At 56.0% G+C, this 22,261-nt stretch overlaps 1 protein-coding gene across 6 annotated transcripts; it reads right to left on the bottom strand.

The window, feature by feature from the left end:
- Positions 1-1,938: 1,938 nt before the first annotated feature.
- Positions 1,939-22,205, bottom strand: CACNB1 (calcium voltage-gated channel auxiliary subunit beta 1). 6 transcript variants are annotated; one of them, XM_058284149.2, is made up of 14 exons: positions 20,365-22,205; positions 17,288-17,374; positions 14,284-14,403; positions 13,389-13,511; positions 12,794-12,930; positions 12,523-12,599; positions 11,121-11,140; positions 10,782-10,862; positions 10,325-10,383; positions 10,020-10,129; positions 9,709-9,860; positions 6,163-6,258; positions 5,596-5,781; positions 1,939-3,847 (listed from the first exon to the last, which is right to left on the bottom strand). In XM_058284149.2, exons 1-14 carry the CDS (start codon positions 20,461-20,463, stop codon positions 3,383-3,385), a joined length of 1,812 nt encoding a protein of 603 aa, XP_058140132.1. In that variant the 5' UTR covers positions 20,464-22,205; the 3' UTR covers positions 1,939-3,382. The 6 variants fall into 6 exon arrangements, with proteins under 6 accessions (XP_058140132.1, XP_012379322.1, XP_058140133.1 ...); XM_012523868.4 differs by lacking the exon at positions 11,121-11,140 and adding an exon at positions 11,963-12,117 and having other exon boundaries at positions 20,365-20,483; XM_058284150.2 differs by lacking the exon at positions 20,365-22,205 and adding an exon at positions 19,784-20,119.
- Between the last annotated feature and the right edge of the window lie 56 nt (positions 22,206-22,261).

Genomic DNA, 22,261 nt, shown 5'->3' on the forward strand with positions numbered 1-22,261 from the left:
GGGGTCGTGGACACCAAAGAACTTGAAATCACAAGATCTGAGTTCAAGTCCTTGCTCTGCAGCTGGGTAATTGTGGTTAAATAGTTTAACCAGTGAGTTTTATCTGTAAACGGGCATTAATAATCCCTGGCCCTGATTAAAAATAGCAGGCTCCCATCCATGCACCTAGCTGTCTTCTGCTTATTGACTTTCCAATGTCCCAATGGCACATTAAACCTACCTTGTCCAAACCTGAACTCATCATTTCTGCCCCTAACCTGGTTTTTTCACCTGTTTACACTGTATCTGGAAAGACCACTAAACAGGCACCCCAGCTCCCCCCTCTCATTCACTGGCCACTCCGATCACTCCCCAAGACCTCTTGATTCCAACTGCTAGTTGTCTCTGGTAGCCATTGCCTCCTTTCCCATCCCACCTCTACAGCCTAAATGCAAGCCTGCTCACTTCTCACCTGTAGTATGTGCAACCATCTCCAGGTTTAGCCCATCCAACAGCAGGCAATCTTCCTATTGCTGTTTAAAATCCTTCAATGTCTGTACACCAGCTTCAGGACAAAGTCTAGACTCCTTAATGTGATTCAAGGTTGACTGCAACCTTCTACCAATCCCACTACCCACCTCTGGCCACTGCCTTGAGAGCACACTTTGCTATGAAGTGCCCAAAATACACACCTGCTCTTCTGCCTTGAACACTTCCCCAACTTATCCACCCAAGTAAATCCTAACCATCCCTCCATATTCCACTCAAGCTTTACTTCCTCCAGGAAGGCTCCCTTGACAACACCTAGGGGAGTGGTCCCTTGCTGGGTTCCTACAATACCCCTTGCTTCTCACATCTGAGAGCTCACTGTGGTGTAATGAAATGGTCTGTGGTTCTCATGTAACTTGTGCCTGGTATGTAGTAGAAGCTCAATAAATGTTTGCTCAACAAATACAGAAGGGAATGAATTATTCCACTGAATGGCAGTGAGAACACGGGGAGGCAGAGACCAGGGTCTAGCCCCAGCAGGGCTGACTTTGCCATCAACTCCCAGGGGACGTGGAGCCAGCCGCTCGGCCTCTGGGCAAGGCCAGTTCACCTCTTCTGATCTGCTGATCTATCATCTGGAGGATCTTGGGATGCTTGTTGCCCTACACACACACAGTCACACTCACTCTGGGCAGGAGCATTCAGATAAAAGACCAGCGGAGCTCTCGTTCCCCAGGGCCACCACCCCAGAAACGAGAACCAGGAGGAGGGAGAAGTGGTCTGCAGGTGCTGTGAAGCAGCAGGATGCAGGTGACTGCAGTAACAGCCATAGAAGCCACATCCTGCCAGGGGGGAAGGGCAAACACCTGCTGGATTTTTTCCTTGCTCTTTCTCTCAGGCTGGGACAGGGGGAGCCCCCCATTCTCTCTCCCTCCCCGACAAGCATCCTTCTTCCAAAGATGGCTGGCAAGAGTGTGACCTTGTGGGGGAGTTGTGGAGGCATCATTGCACGCAGTCATCGCGGGCATCAGTGGGGCAGGAAGCCCAGAGGAGCTTGCCCCCTCCCTCCCAGGGTGGGAGTCAGAGGCAGCTGAGGTCACAGGAGCAGAAATATAAATGTGTTTTTAAGACTCAGTGCCAGTGGGTCTGAATCATACCCCCTGATTGACCCCCACTCCACCCCGTTTCCTCGCCTCAGCTGCCCAGCTCCCCTGGCCACACTTGTCAGGAGATGGGGGGAGGCGCGGGGCTTGGGGCTGAGAGGGAAGCTGTGGCTGGCAGCACAGCTATCGTGTTTGAATGTAATGCATCAGAGGGCTGCAAGACAAAAGACCATATCTCCTTTTGAGTCCACACCTCGGGGCACCACTTCTTCCCACTCCCACCTCTTCACTCCCTGCCAGCATGTCCGTGGCTCCTAAATGTCCAGCAGTGTGGTGGCCACAAAGAAGCAGGCTTGGGAGGCGGCCGCGAAGGACAGGATGGCGGTTTTATATGTGGCAAAATATTTCTCCTAGGGGGGAGTACAGACGGACAGACAGACAGATGGGAGCACAGGACACAAGACAGGGAAGGGGAAAGGTTGGGCAGTGGTATCTTCTATCCAGTGAGTGGAAGCTGCAGCCCACCTCCCAGGCGGGGGCGGGGCAGCGTTGGCACAGGAGGTGGAGACAGGCGTGAGGTGCCCATCCCTGAGGCGGGCAGCCGGGCAGGGCCCAGTCCTCGTTGGCACAATCGGCTCTCTCTGGCCCAGCTGGAATGCTGGGGAGGGGCAGGGCTGCTGGGCTATAGAGATGGAGGCAGAGGGGTACCCCAGGGGATAGGGGGTACCAGGGCCTCTCCAGGGGCAAGTGAACATGGGTAAGGGACAGGGTCACAAGAGGCAAATACAGAGTAGCAGCAGCAGCAGCAGCAGCAGCCAAGCCTCCCAGGGGGGCTCTGAGGTCCTGAGGCAACCGCGGGGGTGGTGGTCACCCCTTGGGCACCAGCCCACAGGACCTCTCCCCCGGGGCCTCGGGGTGAGGGTGGAGGAGCAGTTTTTTTGGTTTCGAAAAGGGGTGGGCCCAAGTGCTCCTGGGCTCCACACCCAGGCGGCATGGGGATGGGGAGCTTGAATGCAGACGGTCCCCTTCTTTTGATGACAGCAGGCAGGGGGTGTTGTAGGCAAAGCTCATTCCTGGGAGGAGGTGAAGGCAGCGGAGGCAGGGAGGTGGTGGGTGGGTAGCAACGTCTCAGGTTGCCCGCTCCTCAGGGCTCTCGGCACGGCCATGGCCATGGCCACGGCGGGGGGCGGGGGAGGACAGGCAGAGGGCCCTGCATCTGATGCCTGCCAGTTTCCACCCAGACCCTCCCCAAGCTAGGGCCTCTATGCTGTAGCTTTCACCTACCAGACAATGTCTTGGGATACGGGGGGGGGAGGAGGGGTGCGGGGGAGATGGGCAGTGAGGGGCCCTGGGTCCGGGGTACAGGAAAAGCCTCACAGAAAAGACGCTGTGGCCTCTGTCTCCAGAAAAGCCCCCAACCCTTCCCAAATGCTCTGGGTTGGGAAAAGAAAGGACAACCCCATCTAGGACCCTCACTTAGAGCCCCAAGGAGAAAGAATTAATGAAGTGCACCTTTTCTCTGGGTGGGTGAGGGAAGAAAGCCCCCCGGGGTAGGGGGAAGGGGACACTGCAGAAAGGTGGGTATCCCCCCATCGTTGACAGCAGATAGGCAAAAATCTAGAGCTGGGGCTAAAGGGCCTCCCAGGACCTGGGATAATTCCACCAAAGAAACCCCACTTAGAACAAAGGCAACTGAAAGAGGGGACACTGAGCTCTCTGGAGGCGAGAGAACATCCCAGGGGGTAAGTTGCTCTGTCCCTGCCCTCCCCTGGGCTCAGAGCCCTTCCTCCCACTGGTGTCACCCCTGCCTCTCAGCGGATATAGACCCCTCGCCCCCAGCCTTCCAGCTCATTCTGGTTGCGCCCCAGAACTGGCCCCCCGCCCTCAGCGCAGTAGCGGGCCTTATTCCGGCCCCGGTTCCGGTTGTCGGTCAGCTCCTCCTCATAGTCTTCCTCCTCATCTTCCCAGGAGCCCTGGCGGGCTGGCGGGGTGCTGCCCCCTGTGGGGTCTCCAAGCCCTGGCCCCTCTGAGGGGTCAGTCTCCATGTCCACACACGAGTCTCCCAGCTCCGTGTAGGCAGAGTTTCGGCTGCCAGGGGTGTCGGCATCAAATGTGTCCTGGTGGGACAGTGCCCGCAGGGTGCCTGCCCGGCCTGGTGGGTGGCTGCTGGGGTAAAGGCCTGGGGGCTGGCCCAGCTCCCCCGGGTACTCGTGCACGCTGGCGTGCTCCCCGGTGGCCCGTTCCAGTGGCTGGTCCCCGGAAGCAAGGTAGGGTCCCTGGTTAGCAGGCAGATGGCACACACCATGCAGATGAGGCAGGGATGAGAGAAACACAACAAAGCAAGGAAGGTTAGTGACGGCACCAAGACCCCCACCCTGGCTGAGGGTTACCCAGCTGGGCAAAAGGCTCTAGAGGCCAGCCAGAGGATGGACCTCAGGGCGTTTGCTCCTCTACTGAGACAGGGGCCACCCAACCTTGACACAAGCCATGAGGCAGCATGAACTCTCAAAGGAACCATGGTACAGAGCCCGTGAGCAGTTAGTCACGGGGGCTTCAATGCACGTCATCAGTGCTGTCTTGTGGTTCATCATCATTAACAGCGCATTAGTAGTGCCACTTGTTAGTGGTTGATTGGATTAGTCATTGCCCCCAGTTTACCAAATACGTTAAGGGGAGATTTCAGCCCAAACTCACTGGCCACAGCCCCTTCAGCCCACACCAGATCCCAGGCACAGGCTTGCAGAGAGAGCCCCACGCTTCTCCCCCTTTCCTTAGTTAGGTGGCAGAGTCTCCAGAGTTGATGGGCTCCTCCCTGCCCCCAACCAGCAGCAGGCTGGGGGAGGCTTTTGCGTCTCTATCCCCCACTGGAGACAGAGGGACAGGTGGCCTGATGTCATCATCACCAAACACCACGGGAAGGTGACCTGATGACCACTGCTACCACTTAGGCTGCTGAGAGGCCTGCAAAGGGTCCTGGGTGGGGAGCTGAGAGGCTGGAGTTCTTGTCCTGCCCCTGCCACTCACAAGCTGTGTGACCCTGAGGAATGGCTCCGTTTCTCTGGTGTGGTGTGATGGGGCATTAGACTAGAGCAGTAGTTTCCAGACTATTCCCTAGAGATCAAGGGATAGTGAGGCACAGAAGTGTTTCACGGGTGTTTCATGGAGATGTCAGGGAAGTCAAGCTGCTAGGTCCCTCTGAGCAGAGCAAGGATGCCTCATCTACATTCTGAACTTCCATACATGGTTCAGTGGACAGATGGGCTTTGTTGCTGAAAACAAATCTGAAAAGCATGGGCTTTTCCTGAGTCTCTCCTGGCTCTAACCTAGAACCACGCACGTCATAGTGTGGTCTCAGAGATGGGCTTGTGGATCCCGTGGGAGAAGGGCAAGGCAGGGCGGGGCACCCACACCAGGGCCTTTCCTGGAATCTGTTTGACTGGGAGAAGGGTGGAAGGTACAGCAACAACTCACAGAAGAGGCTACATTCAAGATCCTCTCTCAGGGACCTCTGGGGCTAGGGTTCTGGAGGAGGAGGCCCTCTTCCTGGATTTAAGGGGCCCTGCTCTGTGGGGTCCCCGGGGCCTGTGGGCCCCTGGTTGGGGGTCCGTTAGTGATAGGCCTCCTCTGACGGGCCTAAGGGGTGTGGATCCCAGCAACTGAGTATGTCAAGTCTCCCTTACTCTTCCTCCCTAGGCACCTGTCTTACTAAAGTCTCCAGGGCCGTGGACACTCATGGCCTCTGGAATCACCAGGCAGCCCCAGTCCCATCAAACACCAGACATCAGAAGCTGCCGCTCACCAGGTGTGTTTTTTTTCTTTTTGTTTTTTACAAAATAAAGCTTTTGCCTTCCTTCCCCATGTCCCCTGCACCGGGTTCAGAGCCCTGGGCGGGAGGGAAGACGCAGCCAGGCACCTGCTACATGGCGTGTTCCTGCTGCTGGGGCGCCGCGCTGCCGCCCCGCTGCGAGGCCTCCAGCCCGCCCCAGAAGCTGAGGTTTCTCCTCAGCGAGGTGAGGACTTGTACCTGGAGGTTGGAGACAGGGGCAGGGCTGGCAGCCAGGGCGGCCGTGGCCACCGTGCGGTTCAGCAGCGGGTTGGGTGGGGTGCTGCTGGGCGGGTGTGTGGCCTTCCAATAGGCTTCCAAGTACTCGGCCAGGTGCTCGCAGGCGTCCTCCAATTGGTTCTCGTCCAGGATGATGTCAAACATTTCCTGTGGAGGCGGGGTTGGGATGAGCCAGGCAGGGCCAGGGTTGGGGGTGTGGCCCGAGGTAGCGGGTAGAGCCAAGGGATTGACAGACAAAATTAAAGAGAAGTCCCGAGATGTGCAGGAGGGCTCTCAGATCTATAGATTGGCAGACGTGCAAGAGATCTTGGCCCCTGGTCCGACTCTTTCATTCTAAAGACAAAGCAACCGAGGCTTGGAGAGGCAGCTTGACTCACCACAGAGAACCCAACCCAGTCTCTGACTCCCTGTCACGGCTCTTTCCCACAGGTTCCTGGTCACTCTGTCTCACATGCAGGCCAGAGGGAACCAGGAGACTCCAAATGCCCCTTCCCCCTCCCCCTTCTCCCCCGGGGTCTCAGCACTCACAGGCGGACACTGTGCGAGCTTCTCTGAGGCTGCTATTTGGACATTGAGATGTTTGGACTGCGATTTCCCTCGGGATTTGATGAGCCTCTGGAGTACCTGGTGTGGGGAGGAGAAGAAGAGCCAGATGGACCCAGGCAATGTGCCAAGTCAGAGAGGCAGGTCCTGGCTGGGGTCAGCACAGAGAGCCAGCGACAGGGCTGAGGGATGCTCGGTGACTCTCAGCACTGGCCACCTCTGCAGACTGACCTCAGCCTGTGTCCTCCCTACATAATGCTCAGGCTCTCTCCTGGGAAGTTCTCCTTGAGGTCCAGCAGTAAATTTCATGCTGTGGCTCTATGAATGGCAGTGATTCTCCTTCCCAACCCTCTAACCTTGTCCATAGGCTTCATTCCCATCCCATCCCACCCCACCCCACCCCCATGTTAACGAGAACGGCAAGGGGCCATTTGCCATCTATGCTTTTTATATGATCAATTTATTTAATCCTGACCATGACCCTATTAGGTAGGTGCTTTTATTATCCTTATTTCAATAATAATAATAATAATAATAACTGCTAAAACATGAAGTTACAACCTTAACTAAGAGACCAAAGTCAACATCCCCAATGATTCAACAAACAGATACCATGTACCTCCTGATATGATACACTAAAAAGGACACAACATCACTTTGGTGATACTGCTACTAAAAATGCCAAACCATTTTGTATGAGAAAACATACAAAGTGAGGTCGAGTCTACAAAATAAATGGCTCACACTCTTCAAAAATGTCAGTGTCATGAAAACCCAAGACAGGCTGAGGAACTGTTACGTATTAAAAGACTTAGAGCTAATACAGGGAAGCGGATGTGGCTCAAATGATAGAGTGTCCGTCTACCATATGGAGGGTCCAGAGTTTGATCCCCAGGGCCTCCTGACCCATGTGGTAAGCTGGCCCACGTGCCATGCTGCCACGTGCAAGGAGTGCCCTGCCATGCAAGGGTGCCCCCGTGTAGGGGTGCCCCACGCACAAGAAGTGCACCCCATAAGGAGAGCTGCCCTGTGTGAAAAAAGTGCAGCCTGCCCAGGAATGGCACCGTACACACGAAGAGCTGGCACAGCAAGATGATGCAATAAAAAGAGATGCAGTTTCCCAGTACTGCCAGATAATGCAAGTGGACACAGAAGAACACACAGCAAATGCACGCAGAGAGCAGACAATGCGGGGCGGGGGGAATGGGAGAGAAATAAATAAAATAAATCTTAAAAAAAAAAAAGAGAGAGAGAGACAATACAACTAAATGCAACATGAGATCTTGGATTAGTTCCTAGCCTGGGGTGGGGTATAGGGGAACTGCCATGAAGGCACTAATGGACAACTGGTGAAAACTGAATATGGACTCTATTTTAGATAACATTTCTTGAATTTGATAACTGTACAATGGTTTTGTAAGATAATGTCCTGGTTCTTAGGAGCTACATGCTTAAGGATTTAGGTATAAAGGACAAAATATCTACAACTTACTCTCAAATGGTTTAAAAAATATATATGGGGAAGTGGATTTGGCTCAATTGATAGAACATCCGCCTACCATACGGGAGGTTCCTGGGTGCAAGTCCAGGGCCTCCTGACCCATGTAGTGCTGGCCCACGTGCAGTGTTGATGCATGCAAGGAGTGCCGTGCCACGCAGAGGTGTCCCCTGCATAGGGGAGCTCCACGTGCAAGGAGCCCTGCAAGGAGAGCCACCTTGTGCGAAAAAAAAAAGCACAGCCTGCCCAGGAGTGGTGCCGCAGCAAGATGACGCAACAAAAAGAAACACAGATTCCTGGTGCCGCTGACAAGATGCAAGCGGACACAGAAGAACATACAGCAAATGGACACAGAGAGCAGACAATGGGGGGTGTGGGGAAGGGGAGAGAAATAAATAAAACAAATCTTAAATATATATATATATATATGACTACACATACACTAAGAAAGATAAAGTGGCAAAATGTTCAAAATTAGTGAATCCAAAAATATTGACTTGTACAATTTAAAGGACTGAATCATGCACTGTATGAATTATATCTCAATAAAGCTGTTAAAAAACTTAGTGAATCTGAGTGAAGGTTAGTCAAAGAATGGGGATTCTTTGTACTATTCTTGCAACTCTTCTATAAATTTGAAATGATTTCAAAATAAAAAATAAACAAGTAGAGCAGAGACAGTGCTTACTAGGTACCAGGCAGTTTGCATGGTTAATTCATTTAACCTTCACAACAACCTTTTAAGGATTTTTATCCCTATTTTGCAGAAAAGGAAACTGAGGTATATAGAGACGAGGTGACTTGCCAAGGAACACAGAGCTACTAAGTGGCAGGACTAGGACATAAACACAGGCAGTCCAAGTTCCCACTCTTAACCTCGGTGCTCTATGCATGGGGGAAATGGAAGCATCTGCTACTTTCTAGTTCACAAAGTGTTTTTCCATCCATTATTTCATTAGATCATTTCAATCATGATCTTCCATTAGAACTGGGACTCAGAAAGGCTAAGTAACTTTCCCAGGGAGCTCAGTTCAGGGTGGCGCTGGGCTGGTAACAGTGACCACCACTGGTTGCCATCAAGAATCAAACAAAGAGTGACCCCTAATGTAAACTATGGCCTTTGTTAATAATATGATTATATTGGTTCATCAATTGCTACAAATGGACCACACTAATTGAAAATGTTAATAATAGGGAAAACTGTGGGGGGAAGGTAGGTGGGAACTCTGTATTTTCTGCATGATTTTTCTATAAACCTGCAACTGCTCTAAAAAAGTTAATAAAATTGAAATATAAAAAAATCTGTAATAAATTTTTTTAAAAAATCAGATGGTATACTAGGGCCTTTGCATCAATTACCTCCACCCAATATCCTCCACAATAACATGGGAAGGATTATAATGCCCATTTTATAGGTGAGGAAACTGTGAGGCTCATGGAGCCTAAATAATTCCCCTCAAGATTCCAAGCTCATTAAGAAACAGCGAAACAACAAGGACAATGACAACAACAAAACAGAACTAGGATTTGAACCCCATTCTGTCTTCTGACTTCAAATCCTTCATTTAAACTCTCCCTCCATGTTTCCCTATCCTCTAGTAGGGAAAATTAACAGAGCTGCAATATGACAGAGAAGTAAGTCAGCCTTCCTCCTGACTTCCTCTCTCTCTCAAGGTCCAAATGAGGACAGTGCAGCAAAAAGGCTGAAATCAGAAGACAGGAAAGACCTCCTAACTGCCAAGTAGCTGGGTGACACAGGGATGAAAAGTACAAAATTCTGTTTTCTGGATGAAGGATGGAAGGTCAACCAGAGAGGAGCAAGGGGACTGAACTGCACGACCCAAATAATAATAGCAACAGTAGCTAATATGTGATGAGGTACATTGGGTTGTACCTTCACACTAACCCTAGGATGGAGTTTTACAGAACCACTATAGTCAGCAGTGGAGCTGAGACTTAACCCCAGGCAGCCTGACTCCTGAGCACGCCTTTGAAACCATGCTGTCCCTGGTGGGTTAGGCGCCTGCACCCACCTTGGGAGAGGTGATCTTGATGTAAACAATGATGGGGGCCAGTGAGGTCTTGGAGAGCTGGGCTGGGTGGTTGATGGTGTCAGCGTCCAGAGCAACCAGCTGAAGGGTCCGCGCCAGCTCGAAGATCCGCTCGATCTCACTCTGCACCTCAGCTGGGGGGCATGGAGTCATGGGGAGGGGGGAAGATAAGGGGGCCTCCCCCAAGGGGCTGTACTGGACAAGGCCCCGCCTGCCACCTCCCACCGCTCCCAAATCCAACCCTGAAAAAGGGGGCAGTGGGGGGGTGTGGGGGATGTGGGGGGCCTCCTCACCCAGGCTGGAGCGCGTGTTGGAGCGCTCGATGATGATGTGCTTGCTGGGGTTGTTGAGGACGGAGCGCTTGGCCAGAGAAATGTCTGCTGTCACGCGAGTGATGGAGATCCTGGAGGACGACCCCAGAGGAGTCAGGGGTCAGGGGTCAGGGTGGGCAGGGATACCCAGTCCACCCCCCGAGGCTCCAGGCTTGCCTCCTATCCTTCAGTCCAAAAGTTCCTGATTGTCATTCGAGCCACCCTGCCAGCCCCTGCAGCAGAGAGCCGCAGTCGGGTGGGGAGCCAGCTCCCAGGGAGGGTCTTACCTGCCATCAAACCGATGCTTCAAGAAGTCAAATAAAGCTTTCTGCATCATGTCTGTCACCTGGGGGTGGGAGTGGGCAGGGAGAGGGAGAAGTTAGGCATTTAAAGCCACTCAAGAAGGGTGGCTGCTGGCTGTGTGCACCCTCACGTTCTATGTTCTCCTTAGAGTCTTGGGTTGAATGGGTCTTTAGGGAGGGTGGTTCCTTTGGGTCTGAGAAGCCTCTACGGGATCTCTGATTCCCGAGGTCCTTCTAGGTGGTATCTCTGGGAGTCTGGGCTCTTCGGAAGGATTTCTTTGGTGGAATGGGCCCCTCTGAGTGGGCCTCTGAAAGTCAGTAGCCCTCTGGGAAGGACAGCCTGGGGATCTGGGCCCTTCTGGGGGATCCCTTGGGATCTGACAGTCTTCCTGTGGAGACTCTGGAGGCCCTGCTGAGCCCACTCCCCTCGCAGAGCTCCTACCTCATAGCCCTTGAGCGACGGTCCCACCAAGATGATGGGCCTCATGGATGGCACCACGTCATAGGGGGGCACATGTTCTGTCTGGGGGGGAAAGCAGGTAGGGAAACCCCAGAGTGGAGACAACATTAGCCCCTCCCCCCGGCCTCCAGGCGCCCCCATGCATCCTTTCCTCCCCTCATCCCAAAGCCCAGAGGTGAGGATGGCTGTGAGGGTGGGGAGGGGCAGCCAGGAAGAACCAGGAAGGTGGGGGAAGTGGGGTAGAGATGGGAATGGGTTAGAAGCTCCCCCCCACTCATCCCGGGAGGTGGAGAGCGGAACATGGAAAGCTGTGATACTCACCGACTTCTGTTTCTGTTTGGCTGGGTCCAGAGATTGCCAAGAGGGGGAGGGAGAAGGGAGAGGGGAGGGTCCCAGGCAGGGGCAGAGGGCAAGGAAGGAGCCAGGGCAAGAGAGGGCGGGAGAGCGGGCAGACCGAGAGAGATAACAAGGCATGCGTGTTAGTGACAGACAGAGCCAGAGAGAGGGGACAGGACCCCATGCCAAGGGGAGCCAGAGATGGCCCTGGGCCAGGGCTGGGAGTGGGACTGACAGTCCAGTGGACTTGGGAAGATTCACACATACCCTCCTAACCCCCTCCCTTCTGGGTCTTGCAAAATTGCTGAGGAGGGTGACAACCCTAATCTGGTGCCCATTTTCTGCCCCCAGGGTGTGCCAACCTGCCCATTTTAAGGGTTCCTTTGACTGTCTGGCCTTAGAACCAGTAGACCCCCAAGTGCCCACCCCAGCCCCACGGAGTCCAAAAAGGGCAAAGAAGGAGCACCGTTTCCCGCTCCCCTTCACATGAGGATGAGCGGGGGTCGGGGGTAACCCTGGAAAATGTTCTTGGTAGTGAGGGAGAATGATCAGACCCGCCTCCGCAGGGTAACACAACCCTCCCAGGGCATGGATTCTGGGATTGCAAGAAGCAGCCTGTCCTGGGGAGTGGCCCGGGGGGCCCGGGGCGTGTGTGGAGAGGGATGTGTCCTTTCTCCATGCCATTCGACCCCTGCCTCCTCCTTGGCAGGAAGCTCTGACCCCCCAGAATCAGGCTGGTTCCACATCTGAAGCCATTCCAGCCCCTCAACCCCCACTCCCACCCCAGACCCAAGTCCTCCCCTTTGCCAGAACCCAGCAGGAATTACCTTCTTAAAGAAGGGGATGCGTTTGCCGTGGGGTGGTGGGGTGGTGACACTGCTAACACTAGTCTTGGCAGAGCTGCTCTGCTCCCCGAGCTCTGCCTCCTCATCCTCTAACTCTAGGGGGTCTAGTTCAAATGCTAAGTTAGTCATTTCATTACCTGGACCGGAGAGAGATCAGGAGAGAGGGAGGAGGAAGGCAAGGTGGGAAGGAGGGGTGAGATGACATGGAGACACAGGTACAGAACGTAGGGATGGGGTGGGGAAAAAAGAAAGAAGAGATGAATGGAGCAGGGCTGGGGGAAATGAATGGGGGGTGGGCAGGGAGTCAGGCAGAGAGATGGCGCTACCAAAGAAACGGGAGAGGAGACACATGAGGGGATGGGCACGGATGGGCCCAGCTTGTGGCAGTTCTTCCTAACGTTCATGGAAGGGGTACCACTGAATGTGTTTGGGGGACTCAGGATTGGGGTACCCCTGACTGTGGGGAAAGGAGGGGACAGGCAGCGGGGTGATAGTCCCACCCAGGAGCTCCCCCCACTCCCTGGGGTGGCGGCAGCTCTTACCACTGGCAGGGGGTGTGGGGCGGCGGGTGCCAGTCACCACATCTCCCAGACTGGAGCTGGAGTTGTCGCCTGACTTGCTGTGTGGGCAGAGAGGCAAAGGGAGCTCGTGAGCAAAGGGGTGGCAGGGGGAGGGGGAGCTCGTTCTCTCACATGGTGATGCCACAGGCCGCTCTGGGCCCTTGGGGCCATGGTCCCCTTGGGGCACAGTCCTGGCTTGGTGGCCTCCCCTCGGGGTGGGTTGGCTTCCCCCTGCCCCGGCCCCGCCAGGCACCTGGAGCTGAGGCGGTTCTGGCGCAGCTTCTGTTCCTGCAGCAGGCGCAGGCTGTCCAGTTTGACGGGGCTGGGGATGAAGCCAACCTCACAGCCCTCCTTCACCAGCCGCCCGATCCACCAGTCGTTGTTGTATTTCTGCAAACGACACGGAGGGTGGCGTGGGGGAGAACAGGCCTCCCCCAGGCTTACCCACCCAGGGGTGGCACCCTCGGAGAACACCCCTGTGGCCCCGGGCTTCAGAGTCTGAGTATACCCCCTACTCTCAGGACAACTCCAGGACCAGCATCCTCCCTGGCCATGGACCCGTCCTGCACCTCTATCCCTGCCCCTGGAAAGGCAGGAGAGGAGCAAATGCTGGCAGCCCCCTGTGCCCGGCTGCTACAGGCCTCGTCACCAATCCTCCCAGCAACCTTGTGACCTCGGTGTTACCACCCCATTTCACCAAGGAGAACCCAGAGGCCCAGGGGTGGAGAGATTTGCCCAAGGTCACACAGCAGATTCAGCCCGGCTCTGCCTTCTCCCCACCAGCTCTCTGGTGGCCCCTCTCCTGACACCCACTCCACACACCCCCAGATGCCAAGCACTCTGCCCACCTCCTTGATGTGCAGGAAGTCCTTGGGCTCGAAGGTGATGGCCACCCCCTGCACAGGCACCTCATCCCCCGGAGACGGGTTGTAGCCGACGTTCGTACGCACAGCAAATGCCACCGGCTTGGTCTGGAGGAGGTGCACGGGGGAGGATGACAGCCAGAGGGTTAAGCCAGCAAGAAATGCACAAGTTCCCAACTGGGGTGGGGATCACGCAGGCCTTTACAGATTGTTCATTAATAAAATGGACATGAATGGCTTATGTAGCTTACTGTATGTACATTAAATTTCCCAGTAAAAATGGAACATGACCAACAGAGATCAGCCCCTTCCGGGTAGAAGGGAGCATTGGGGAATGGCAAGTATGGGGTCAGGGACCTAGACTGACACCAAGAAGGAATAATAATAATAATAACAACAACAACAATAGCAGGTACTTTTTTAGAGTGCCAAATAGTAAATTTAAAAAAAAGAAAACCAATACTGTTACATGTTTTATATGTAGTATCTCATTTCTTCATCACAAAACCCTTGAAGCTAAGTACTATTGTTGTCTTCATTTTAATGAATGAGGAGGCTAAAGTTCAGAAAGGTTAAGTTATTTGCTTAGGATCACACAGCTAGTAAGAGTCAGGGCTGGGATTCTAGCCCAGGAAGTTTGACTCTAGGAGGAAATGGAAATGAGCATTTATTGAGTTCCTACTGTGTGCTGGTATCAGTATTAGGCACTTAGCACACTGCATAAAGAGGCAGGTAGTAGGACCCACGTTTCACAGCAGTGAAGACACAGCGGTGCTGAGCTAGGAAGTGACGGGGTCAAGGCTTGGCCCTAGCCGTTAGGGCTCTCTGAGGCCGGGGGTGAAGGAAATGGTGCAGCACAGCCCCCCCACCTCTTTCTCACCTTGGCTTTCTCAAGCTGCGCTAGCGCCTGGCGTTCTGCCTCTTTCCTTAAGGCCTCCCTGTCCTCCTCCAGTGAGACATCAGAGTCCGACGGACGGCTGGTGTAGGACTCGGCTGAGCCCTGAAGAAAGAGTGGGCCAGCTCAGGGCCAGCACTGCCTCCCCCAGCTCCCGGGCCTCGAAGGCAGGCAGGGGCCACCCGGCCTGGGTGCCTCAAGTCCCAGCCAGACAGCATGATGCCCCAGGGTGGCATCAGAGGCATGGGGCCAGGGACGGAGACCCACGGGTCCTGGAGAAGAGTGTGGCCCTGGGAAGGGTGACGGGCAGCAAGCAGAGGGTTAAGGCAGGTCCAAGGACAGCTGCTTGGGGCCCAGGGCGGGGTGGCAACCTGATAGGGGCACAGTGCAGGGGAGGAATGCCAGGGACAAGTCTCCACTCCCTGTTCCTCCTTCCCTCTCCTGACCCCAGCGCCAGCTGAGATAGACTCAGCACAGGCCCAGTGGCGTCCCCTTCAAGGGCCGCTGCCACCAGCTTAGGCCTGAGTTCCCCGCACTGTTGGCAGTGGGGAGCCCGCTCGGCATGCAGTGGGCACCCAAATTTTTGCTATCTTCTGCTTGAAGGTGGGGGGAGACAGAATCCTACTTCCCCAACCCCTCTAATGGGTGCTGCCAGAATCAGGCCACCCTACTTGAAGCCCCAACTCTCAGGCCCCTCATAAGACACAAAAGAAAACCCAAGATTCCCATGGTGGTACACACAGAAAAGGCCAGTAAAGAGCAGAAGATGGAGCAGGCCTTTCCCCAACACTGGGGCTGCCATGAACCAGCAGTCTGGGAGTGCCAGAGAGCTGGCTTTGAGCACACTGGCCAATCCGAAGCACAAGGAGCTGTGTTAGGGATGCGGGCATGTGTGTAAGACATGTGAGCACGGCCAGACCTGGGAGTGCTGACTCAGGTGTGTGCTTGGAACGGGCCGCTGCAGGTATATTCAGGAGGGTGTTTGCTCTGGAATGTACACAGGCGCACGAGAGGGGACCCCAGGCATCTGTGTCCCCGAGGCGTGAGGAGGGGAGGATCAGTGCAGGGGTGGTGCTGCAATGAGGGGCAGGAGGCAAGGGGGGGAGAAAGCAGGACGTGGGGGTTCCCTCCTGGGGGCAGGAAATGAAGGGACCACTTGCCCAGGAAAGTCCATTGGCTTGGCATGCTGGGGCCCTAGGAAGAGAGAAGACAAGGTCCCACCTCCCCCAAGCTGCCTGTCATTAGCTAGTGCAGTTGCCCATCCCTTTCCCAGACAAGTCACGAAAATGGGAGACCCGTGGGGGCAGGGCTGGGCGGAGGGTCACTAACAGAGGTGGGAAAAGAGAATGAAGGAAGGAGAGCGAAACCCGGCTCATCTTCCGCCCCCTGCCCCTCCTAAAGGAGCACTCAGCGTCAAGGAAACAAGGAGACGGGTGCCCAGAGAGCCAGAGGATCAGACCCAGAGAGCCGCTTCCTGACCCTAAGACACAGACACACACCCCAGGACACCTCAGAAAAGGCAGGCGCAGGGAAAAGGTGAGGAGGCAGGCAGGGAGACAGGCTGTGTCGAAGGCTCCCCCACCCCAGCTGTCCTGACGGGCCGCCCCCCCAGCTCACCACCACGAGGGTCCGGCTGGGTGTCTCCATCGTGGCACCCTCGGTGCCTGGCCCTGCCGGCTAGGGGGTGGCCCTAACTGCCCGTTCCCCCAGGGGCTCAGGTTACAGGCAGAGTTGCTACATGTGCAGACTGCTGGGGTATATTTAGCTCAGAGATGTGGCAAGGGCTGCCCCCCCCCCAACTCCCGGCCAGCTTCTGGGGGTCAGAGCTGAGGAGCTGAGAGAAGGCAGGGTTGGGGGCTGAGGTAAGGGGACAGGTCTGACCCTCTGGGTTGGCAAACCCTGAAGGAACCAAGGCCCTGTTCTGCCAAGAGGGGCAACATTGAGCACAGTGTCAATCGTCCGTGCCGTGGCCCTGGCCCAGCTCTGCAACAGGAGAGATGAAGGATGGACTTCCTGTCTGTCTGTGTCCTGAGGAGATGCTGGGAGGAAGATCCCCTCCTGACTCTCTCGAGCCAGGCCTGGGCTCCCACGTGACACGTGTTGTGGAGGCAGAAGAATCACACAGGGCCCCCTGCCATCTGTGGTGGATGTGCCCAGCTCCGCTCTCTCCCTCCTGACCAAGGGAGCGCCTCCTCCTCTCCCGTCCTCTGCCCTCATATGCCCTGCCCATTTCCTCTTCACCTTACAACTTTTCCTCATCTGGTCCCAAGCCCCGCTCTCCTTTTTTGGGTACCAGGCTTTGTTGAGATGCTCAGTAGTCATAGCAACCACATGCCTCTCACACTGCTCTCCCTGAGCCTAAGATGGCCCGGGTTGACAGTTAGAAGAGAGACGAGGGTGGCAGCTTCCTGGCTGAGCAGATCCTAGAAAGCTATTCTCAGTTATCCCTCTTTTGTCCGGGGTGCAGGACTAAAGTCTTCTCTACAATCAGCTCCCTCCTGCCGCTCCCCCTTCCTCTCTACATGTTAAAGAGCGGCTGTAACTGGGTGGGAGGCCATTTCTCTGACCCCTACCTACCCAGGGCTCCAGTCGCTCCCAAGTCCTAGCTCTTCTTTCCCTAGGACCTACCTCTACCCCACCCTGTCACAGATTCTGGGGGAGGACATGGAAGCAGACAGCCGGCAGGGGGAGTGGGTGACAGCCCGAAGCAAGCTAGGAGGCAGGCCAGGCTGTCCCTGAATGAGATGACGCAGGCAGGCAGCAGGGGCTGGCGCTTGGTGCGGGGGGGAGGGGCGGGGCGGGGGCTGAGGGAGTGGGAGCAGCTGACAGCACATCCAGGAGAGGTCAGGGGGTGTCAGGGTGATGGGGTAGTGCCAGCAGGTGACAAATGACACGGGGGAGGGTGCGTGCAGAAAGCCTCCACCCAGCTCACCGGTGCTGGTCTCCAGCCTCCAGCCACCTCCCTCCTCCCAGCCCAGCCCCCCTTTACCTGGCGGACAAAGCTGTTGGATGTTGTATCCGAGGAAGTACTCCCATCCGACCGTTTGAACCTCCCTTTCCTCTTGCTGTATTTGCCCTGGAGAAGCCAGGAAGGGAAGACAGTGGAATCAGGGGGCACCTTTCCCAACCCTCACCCCAACAGGCCCATCGCTGTGGCCAAGTCCTGGGAACAGCATTCCCTGACCAGGAGAGCACCCTTCCTCCACCCACCACCCTGCACCCTCATCCTGAAGTGGTACAGCCTGAGGGAAGGGAGAGGCTCCCATTTTCCAGAGAGGACAGGACCCCAGCCTGGGGTGGGGGCAGTGCACAGGCAGAAACCCCCAAACCAAGCCGGAGAGGCTAGGAAGGGGGAGGCGCTGAGACGCTGGAGGATCATTAGGCAGCAAAAGCTAATTAAGATTCTGGGCAGGCTGCGGAGGCCTTGGGGGGTGGGGGCGGGAGCAGAGGCTGCCTGCAGTGCTGGGGGGCGGGTGGGGAGAGCCAGGGAAGGTCCCCTCCTCCTCAGCGGGAGCCAGAGTAGGACTGAGGGTGCCAGTGGCGCCCAGAGGGAGGAGGAATCACCAAACCAGGGCCCAGCTTGGCCTCCCCCTGCAACCCAGCCCTTCCCTTTGCTGTTCCGCAGAGTGGGGAGGGGAGTGGCAGCTCTGGACCTTGGAAACCCAAAACTAGATTTCAGGGGAGGGGAAGGGGTGTGTAAAACTCCAGCCCAGTGCCGTGGGGGCAGATCCCCCCAGCCCGCCCCCTCCTTAGGCCTTTCTCAGCCCCAGGCCCTCCACGCAATCACAGTAGCCACACCTCTCCCCAAGAAGGTCCAGAGGATTCAAACCTCCACCCCAGGGGCCACTGTTCATCCGTCCTGTTGGTTCCCACCAGGCGACGTCAATCTAGATGGCCCTCCGCCCTGCCCCACAGGCCTCCCGGGGCAACTGGCTCAGTCTCACTGGCCAGGGCTCCAGGCTAGGCAGACACCTCTCTGGCAGCCCACATTCAGGTTAAGGGCTTTAGGTATTTCCAGGCGTCCTATACAAGGGGCTTCTTTGTTTCCCCCAAATCAATGTACACACTTGGCCCCAGGCCAGTCCAAAAGCAGAGGGGGGAAGAGGGGATGATTGAGGGTTCGGGCCCTCCCCACCAGTGCCCACCCTAGAGTTTCTTTTGGCCAAAGGATCTAGATGAGCCACGACCAGACTGGGAGCCTCTGGCTCCTGGCACCTGAGAACAGGATGCGAGGAGAGATAGATGGGAGAAGCAGTGAGCACCTGGGGACCTTTCGAGGATCCTCCCTCCCCGCCCCTTACCTCACACATACACCCATACTCTTTTTGAGGATCCCTACAAACCTATGAGGATCCCCAGTGAGCCCCAGACTCACTCACACCACCATCACCACCACCCAGGAGCAGAAAAGGGAGTGGCACCCAGAGGGACAGGGGACAGCTGAAAGGAAGGCCCCAGTCAGCTGCCTACCAGACTCCCAGGGGCCTGGGGGGGAGGAGGGAGGTATTTTTAGGTCTGACCTGACCCCCCTACATACCCACCAACCACATTATCATGGTGGTTACAGTTGCTCCCAGCTGGCCATAGCAAGGGAAGGGTTAATGCCACCCTAGTCTTGGGGTGTTGCTGGATAGGAGAAGGACCAGTCCCAGAGAAATCCCCTGGCACGACCACTTCAGGCCCTACTGTTCACCCCATGGGCACTCACCACACCCAGGAATGCCCCTTCCAGGGGATAACCCAGGGACACAGGACAATTTTGTGAGTGGGGGTGCAGTGGCAGACCCTTCCCCCCAGGGCTTCTGCCCCTCCAGAATAGTGAGTTGGCACCCATCCAACTTTCCAAACTTTGGAGGTGTTTTCTGCAGCTCGAGGAAAGCCAGCGTGGGTGTAGGGGGCAGGGGAGCTTGTCCAAGCTAGGGGTGGGCAGAGATGCCTGGGATGGGGGCCTGGTCCAGGGTTGGCCCCTTCCCCCAGCCTCAAGGGCCACAGCTTGCAGCTCGGAAGCCTGCTGGCACACCCTGACCATCGCCTTGGCCATCTCCCAGGGCCACCCCCGCCCCACCCACCCCTGCCCCGCGCCCCGGAGCGTTCTCTGCGTCGCTCCCCACTCCCTCCCTTTGCATGAGCTCGCTCTCCAGCCACCCTCGACCTCTCTTTCTCAAGGCCCGGGTCCCCCTGCCGGCATGCCCACTGCCAACCCAATAGAAACGGTACCCGAAGCAGCAGGGACCCTGACGCGGGGGAGGAGTGGAGGCGAGCGTGACAGGCGGCCCGACCGCCCCCTCCCCGCTCCTCAGCACCGCAGCCCAACTCCGGGCCAACCGCCCATCAATCATTAACCCGCGGAGATGGGGGGCGCACGAGCGCCCCTCTCCCCTCTTGCCCGGCATACAGCCCCTTCCTCTCCGGCGCCCCTCGAATCGGCCCCACAAAGGTCCCCGGGAATGGCTCCCGTCCCTTGGGATGGGCCACTGCGTCTCACCTGTGGGCTGGGGTCGAAGACCTCCATGGGGATCTCCTGGGAGGGTGGGTAAGGGCCCCGGGACATGCTGGTCTTCTGGACCATGGAGAGTAGCCTCCCCTCCGGCCGCCCGCCCGGCCCAGCCCGGCGCCCTCAGCGCATGGGAGAGGCCGTCGGAGCCGAGAGCAGCGCAGCGCAGCCAGCACCCAGTCCAGCCACCCAGTCGGGCCTCCGGCTACCCCCTTCCAGCCTTCCCTCCTCCTCCCTCGCTCTGCTCAGCCGCCGCCGCCGCCTCCTCCTCCGCCCCTGAAAGCTCAGCATCTCCCCCCGCCCGCTCCGCTCCCACCCGCCCCTCCCTCGCTCCCTCCCTCTGCCCGCCCCGTCCCCGCCCCTCGCAGCCCCTCCGCGGGCTCCGCACAGACAATGGGAGGGCGGGGGGGAGGCAGGCACGCCCCTCCCGGCCGCCGGCCCTGCAGACCACCGGTTCGGAATGGGCCTGGGATGAGGGTCGCCCGCCCTGGGTGGTAGGGGGGAAGATGAAGAAACCCGCTTTGGGGTCGAAGGGTAGGGAGCGGGGGCAGAGTGGGGGGCGGGGCGTTTACCAGTGGATGTCGAGCGTCGATGGGGGGAAGGCGCGGATTGGCGTGGATGGCACCCGCCACCCCCACCCCGTCCCAAACCGCTCTTCCAGCGGGTCTCATCCAACTCCTGCATCCGGAACTTCCCGGTCCCGATGATCCTGGGACTCGGCTTTAACTCCTTTCTCCCCAGCGTGAGGCCGAAGCCGCTTTGAACCTAAGAGAAAGGTCCCTCCTCCTCCAACTTGGCCCTGGGGCTGCCCTAGAAGGGCTGAAGCGGGAGTGGGCTGGGGTGATGGAGAGTGTCCAAAGGGAGATTGCAGCAAGAGGCAAGCTCCCAGAGATTCGGGAGTCCGACTGCTTTAATCAATCACTAGGATCCCCCAGGCCCTTCCAAAAGGCCAGGAGTGCCACTGGTTCCTGTTCCACGGAAGAGGGAGGAAAGAGAAGGAAGATAGGTGGAGCTAAGGGAGAAGAGATTGGCTAAAATCAGATTTTATGACCTTTGACCTGGAATTGTTCCTCCTTTATCCTTGATTTAGGGACAAACGTCCAAGGTCTTGACCTTATCCATGAGGAGATACATGCAGAGAAGAAGAATGGATTCTGGCAAGAGATCTTGGTGTTAATCCAGCTCAGGCTCTTTATGGTTATGTGGCCCTGTTACTATACCTCTCTTGTTTTCCTCTCCTGTAAAATGGGATTGCTGGTATTGTGGTGCCTCTGTCAACTGGGTTTATTGAAAGGATGAGGAACAATTAAATTAAATAATGAATTGCTGAGGTGTTTGGAGATGCTGTAATGTGCTATTCAGGGATCAGTCATGACATCTGGACCCATTCATTCCCTATTCTATCCCTTACCTTTCCCCACTCAGGCTGAGAGATGAGAAGCTGAGTGGAGACTAGTGACCCCGAAATGAGCCCAGCCAACTATGTTCTGGAGGGGAGATTGTAGGATACATTGACACACCTCAAACAGGATTCTGATAACACAGTGAATGGCTAGCCTAGATCACATCTTTTAGGGGAAAAGTGAATGAGGATGAAGGAATAAATAAAACCCCAAATTCAAGAATGCACCCATTAGCATTGTTCCAGGGTTTGTTCATTAACTACTTCAACACTGAGCAGGGTTCCTGCCTGTCCCTTGGGCACAACGGAGCCTTACATGACAGGGAAGGCATGGGTGTTACAGTAAGGTAAGACCTGGGTTCTGAATCTGTTGCATCATTCAGGTGTAAAATGAAGATAACACTAATTACACTGTAAGGAAGTGGTGTTAAATACTGCCTCCCTTCCTTTTCTAACCTTCTCAGCTCCATTTAGCAGTCGGGAAAGTTCAAATAAGAGACAGGGCGACTAACTAGCACTAAGCAAGTTATCTGGAGCCAGAACTCGGATCCAGGATGCTCTCCCTAAACTCTTACATTGAGTGCTCCAGAGCAGGAAGAAAGAACTATAGGTGAGCCTCCATTCGAATAGCTTTTGTGTTTAACTTTTGCCAAAAGGTGGTTCCCACCCTCGTAGAGCTTGCCGTCTCAATGCCCTCCTTTGCAAAGTGCAAACCCAAGTTCACGTGGTCTTTACAACTGGAACACAGAAATATTAGGATTAGGTCCATTTACAGAGGAGAAATGGAGACATCAAGAAATTAAGAAACCGCAGTGGCGCAAAGATCTTTTGGTGATCTACCCTGTGCTCCGAGGGCTGTAATCTACATGAGAATAAATCAGATTGTCTTGAAAGATATTGCCTTCATTCGTTTACGCGCCAGTCACGAATTCGCCCCCCGCCCCCCCCCCCCCCCCAGGCTAATACAGCACTCCTCCAGCTACTCCAGTACGCCAAGCAAGAAAAAGAAAGGACGCTCTCGCCAAATCCCTCTCACCCCGCCAGCACATTCCACCTGACTTCCGGCC

The sequence above is a fragment of the Dasypus novemcinctus genome, chromosome 21 (genome assembly GCF_030445035.2).
Source record: "Dasypus novemcinctus isolate mDasNov1 chromosome 21, mDasNov1.1.hap2, whole genome shotgun sequence".
Taxonomy (NCBI): Eukaryota; Metazoa; Chordata; class Mammalia; order Cingulata; family Dasypodidae; genus Dasypus; species Dasypus novemcinctus.